General features: G+C 46.2%; 1 protein-coding gene across 2 annotated transcripts in view; it reads right to left on the reverse strand.

The window, feature by feature from the left end:
- Positions 1 to 5000, reverse strand: part of LOC135093102 (synaptic vesicular amine transporter-like) — a 34683-nt gene that overhangs the window by 19038 nt on the left and 10645 nt on the right. The window contains exons 2-5 of one of the 2 annotated variants that reach the window (XM_063991998.1): positions 3273 to 3410; positions 2339 to 2500; positions 1432 to 1519; positions 485 to 743 (exon numbers count right to left, since the gene is read on the reverse strand). In XM_063991998.1, coding sequence (XP_063848068.1) covers positions 485 to 708 — 224 coding nt within the window. In that variant the 5' untranslated portion in view covers positions 709 to 743; positions 1432 to 1519; positions 2339 to 2500; positions 3273 to 3410. The remainder of the gene's footprint in view (positions 1 to 484; positions 744 to 1431; positions 1520 to 2338; positions 2501 to 3272; positions 3411 to 5000) is intronic. The other variant, XM_063991999.1, reaches the window with a different exon arrangement.

Raw genomic sequence — 5000 nt, forward strand, 5'->3', positions numbered from 1 at the left:
ACAATACGAGGAACTTAACCTAACCAGGAAACAGACGGTAATATTCCCGCCAGCTGAAAGAGAAGTAGCAGTGAAGTGTTTCTAACTATTTTTAACACAGGTGTGGCAGTAATGAGAGCGTTGGAATGCAGGTGTTAATGGGCCTGTGTTTACCTGGTAGTGATATTAAGAGCACTTAGGAGAAAGGGAGCGAGAGAGAGAGAGAGAGAGAGAGAGAGAGAGAGAGAGAGAGAGAGAGAGAGAGAGAGAGAGAGAGAGAGAGAGAGAGAGAGAACGAAGGGATTATGGACAAATGGGACCTGAACACACACACACACACACACACACACACACACACACTAGGTCTTGGTCTGGGTCCAACTGTAACAGCCCATGACCCCAGCGATGACGATAATATATAGTTAGAAAAAAATAATGTACCTTTATCTCAAGCGTCCAATGAAAAGGTGATATTAGTTTGTATTAGAGAGGAAGAGGAACTGACCTGTGAGTGAGAGGTCCAATGAAAGGGTTGGTGAGCAGCTGCACCACCGCCTTGGAGCAAAACAGCAAGCCAACCTCTACATTTTCGTTGACCAAATCCTCATGGTTCATTTTGTGCCCTCCGACTGGCCTCCGTCTTGCCGGGGTGGGGGCGGCCGAGGTCAGCGGGGGCGGGGGAGAGGCGGGCTTGTTGGCAATAGACGTGGTGTTCTGCAGGAATTCCATAGCGGGGTTGTTTCTGGCCTCCTCCTCTGTTTGGCCTGGTGATGGTGGTGAGAGGAAGAGGGAAGGGTATAGATGGGTGGAGAGAAGGACGGATAGGTAGAAAGGGAGAGAAAATGGAGGTAGGGAATGGGTCGAGGGAAGAAATGATAGGGTATGGATAGATAGATGTAGAAATGGATTGGTGAGAGAAAGAGGAAGAGAGAGAAGGAAACGATAAATGAGAAGAGGATAGATAGGGAGGAAAGAAAGGATAGGATATGAAAAGAAGGAGGGAGGGAATGCATAGGTGGAGAGAAATAGGTATGGGAAGGAAGGAAGAGGAGGAGAGGGAAGGAGGAGAGGGAAGGAAGAGAGGGAAGAAAGGTTATGTAGGGGATAGATAGAAGGAATGAAGGAGAAATAGAGGGAAGGGGGAGGAGAGAAGAGAGGGAAGGAGGAAAGAGAGGAAGGAAAGAGATGTTGAAAGATATATTTATTTTGCAGCTACACACACACACACACACACACACACACACACACACACACACACACACACACACACACACACACACACACACACACACACACACACACAAGCAGTCATAGAAATAATATTGAGTTGATAAGATAAAAAATAACTATACATGTGACTATTTAGGAGGAGGAGGAGGAGGAGGAGGAGGAGGAGGAGGAGGAGGAGGAGGAGGAGGAGGAGGAGGAGTGGACAGGTTAATTAAGACTTACCTGTATCGAAGGGGTAGGGTGGAAGAGAGGGGGGAGGGGCCTCTTACCCCCACTCCCCCCTCCTCTGGGCAATAACAGCGGCCGGATCCTGGGGAGAGAGAGAAAGATAGATTGAGAGAGAGAGAGAGAGAGAGAGAGAGAGAGAGAGAGAGAGAGAGAGAGAGAGAGAGAGAGAGAGAGAGAGAGAGTTATATCGGTTCTCTATTTGGCATTTAATTTAATCTGATATTTTTCAAGATTTAATCTCGTTAATTTAACTTTTGAGATGAAAGGGGAAAGTAAAAATTTGTCTAATGAAGCTTCCATTATGATTATTAGTGGAGCATTATTATTATTATTATTATTATTATTATTATTATTATTATTATTATTATTATTATTATTATTATTATTTTACTACAACTACTACTACTACTACCACCAAAACTATCTCTAACAATCACTTTTACATATATCACCACACTCAGAGAGAGAGAGAGAGAGAGAGAGAGAGAGAGAGAGAGAGAGAGAGAGAGAGAGAGATATATATATCCGTATTTTCCCAGTAATTGCGTGACGAGATTTCCTGTGAGGCAGTCCATTAGTACAATATTCTCGCGATTACTGCTTCCATTTGCGTTACGAAGATGTGTTGGGTGGAGAGGGGGGAGCGCAGACCCTCACAACACCCCCCAACCTTTATTTATCCTCCCTTCCACCCCCTCCAGTCACCCCCTTCAGTTCCTCTCAAACCCCTTTTGTTTACACAGGTCACCCATCCAAGATCTAACCGGACCCAACGCAGCTTAACCTCACTTATCGTTGCCTTTCCATAGATCAACTGCAAAACGTAAACAAACCCAGAGAGAGAGAGAGAGAGAGAGAGAGAGAGAGAGAGAGAGAGAGAGAGAGAGGCTTTCACACTTACCTTCTCTGGCATGGGAGTGACCGATGGCGGCGACCAGGGTGGTGGTGGTGGTGGGAGGGGGCGGGGGTGTGGTGGTGATGGGCGGTGGGGGGGTGTCAGGGGGGTCCGGATCGGTGGAGTTCGGGTGCCGCATCATGTAAAGGTATTTGGGGATGATGGGCACTGCGAGAGAGAGAGAGAGAGAGAGAGAGAGAGAGAGAGAGAGAGAGAGAGAGAGAGAGAGAGAGAGAGAATTAGTACATCATTATAACATACTAAATAAATATCTTAATCATACAAAACATATAAAATTCATATAATATAACATTTTTCATCTCAACTCCTCAAAAAAAAAGTTATACAGTTATTAACATACTGAACAACAACAACAACAACAACAACAACAACAACAACGACAACAACAATGACCAAAACTATGAATATTTTTTAAGGACGATGACAGAAGGGAGTGTGTATGTGTGAGAGAGAGAGAGAGAGAGAGAGAGAGAGAGAGAGAGAGAGAGAGAGAGAGAGAGAGAGAGTGAATAAGAGTGTGTTAATAAGAGTGATAATTGTAAAACTGCATAGATTAGCTAGATGTGAGTAAGTAAGATTAAAATTAGAAGTAGATTAGAAGCAGAGTAAGTGTGTGTGAGTGAGCAAGAGTGAGTGAGTGAATGAGTGAGTGAGTGAGCTAGCCAGTAAGTGAGAAAGAATATTGTTAAAAAGACCAAGGAATATAATGGTGATTTAAAAGCCTTAGTGAAGCAAATGAGTAAGAGAGCGAGCCAGTGAATGAGAGAGAGAGAAAGAGAGAGAAGAAATACTAGATGATTTAAAAGCTTCAATTAGCCCGAGCAAATGAGTGAGAGAATGAACCAGTGAGAGAGTAAACCAGTGAACGAGCGAACCAGTGACCAAGTGAACCAGTGAGCAAGTGAGCTATCTTCCTTACCGACGGTGGTGAGAAGCATGTTGTCGAGAAGGAGAGCAATAGCCACAATGACCAGAATGAGCTTTCGAGACTCCCGGCATTGTGTCAGCCATTCCCTGACGGCGCCCAGCATGCTGCCCGCTCCGCCTCTCCCCCGAGCTGCAGGATAGTAAGGAGACAGGATGAGAGGGAGGAGAGAAATTGGGACAGTCGTTACATAGAAGTACAGTGTCAGGGTGTGTCAGGAAGAGAGAGAGAGAAGAGGAAGGCACTGTCAGGGTGAGTACCATTACAGGAAAGTGTCAGTAAGAGATGAAGGGAGAGTAGCAGAAGTGTCATGGGAGAGGAGAGAGGGAGGTGAAATCTTAGGTACGAGTAAGTGAGGGAGAGAAGCAGAATGTCATGAGGTGGTTTGGCAGGGAGAGGGAGGGAGTGTCAGGGAGAGGTAGGCTGGATATGAGGGGGGTGTCAGGGAGAAGATGAGCAGTGTCACGGGAAAGGAAGGGAGAGAAGTACAGTGTCAGGGTGTGTCAGGGAGGTGGAAACAGAAATTCAGAAGTGAGACAGAGGAATGCAAAAATTTAGAAGAGAGAGAGAGAGAGAGAGAGAGAGAGAGAGAGAGAGAGAGAGAGTCAGGCTTGTACCAACATCTCCCTACCTCCCTTATCTCCCCTCCTCCCTCTCCTCCCCTCCCATGAGAACCAGGAGGAGGAGGAGGAGGAGGGGAGGTGAAGGAGGAGGAGGGATAGGAGGAGGAGGAGGAGGAGGAAAATATTAAGGCTAAACGCCCCTGGGAGTGCTGGGAGATTACTACTAGTCCTCCTCCTCCTTCCTCCTCCTCCTCCTCCTCCTCCTCCTCCTCCTCCTCCTTCTCCTCCTCCTTCTCCTCCTCCTGTCTCTCAGCTGTCATCACAACGTCACACTGTTTACATTCTACAAGACAAGAATGGAGGCGGATTCCTATTATTATTATTATTATTATTATTATTATTATTATTATTATTATTATTATGAGAGGATAGATTAGTGAGTTTGTCCTTTTCTCTCCTCCTCCTCCTCCTTTTCCTCCTTCCTTTCCTCCTTTTACTCCTCCTCTCTCTCTCTCCTCTCCTCTCCCTTCCTTCGTAAAGCAGAATAAACTAATGAATCTCTCTCTCTCTCTCTCTCTCTCTCTCTCTCTCTCTCTCTCTCTCTCTCTCTCTCCCATACAATAACGGAGGTCCCGGGTCACACCACCACCACCACCTCCCCAACAGCCAATAGAAGCACAGCGCGGGGAGCCGATAGCCAATCACAGCACGGCGTCGCTCAGGCGGCTCCCTAAATGAGGTTATCATTGGCTGAAAAGACGCGCTCGCCAAACTTCCCGAAAAATTCCACAGACCAGGACACGAAATTGAATGGTGGCGCTGGTGGTGGTACTGGTGGTGCTGGTGGTGGTACTGGTCGTGGTGGAAGGAAGGGGGTGGTCTTCTGGTCCTCCTCCTCCTCCTATCTATCCTCTTATCATCTTCCTTCTCCTCTTCCTTCTCCTCCTCCTCATGTTCGTCTTCCTTCTTCCTCTTCTTCCCTTCTGTTTGTTATTATTATTTTATTCTTCTTCCTCTTCTTCATCTTCTTGTTCTAATGTTCTTCCTTCTCTTCCTTCCTCTTATTCCTTTTGTTTGTTGTTTTCTTGTCTTCTTAATTTGTTATTGTTGTTCGTGGTGGTGGTGGTGGTGGTGGTGGTGGTGATGTTGTTGTTGTTGT

The sequence above is a fragment of the Scylla paramamosain genome, chromosome 41, assembly GCF_035594125.1.
Source record: "Scylla paramamosain isolate STU-SP2022 chromosome 41, ASM3559412v1, whole genome shotgun sequence".
NCBI classification, from domain to species: domain Eukaryota; kingdom Metazoa; phylum Arthropoda; class Malacostraca; order Decapoda; family Portunidae; genus Scylla; species Scylla paramamosain.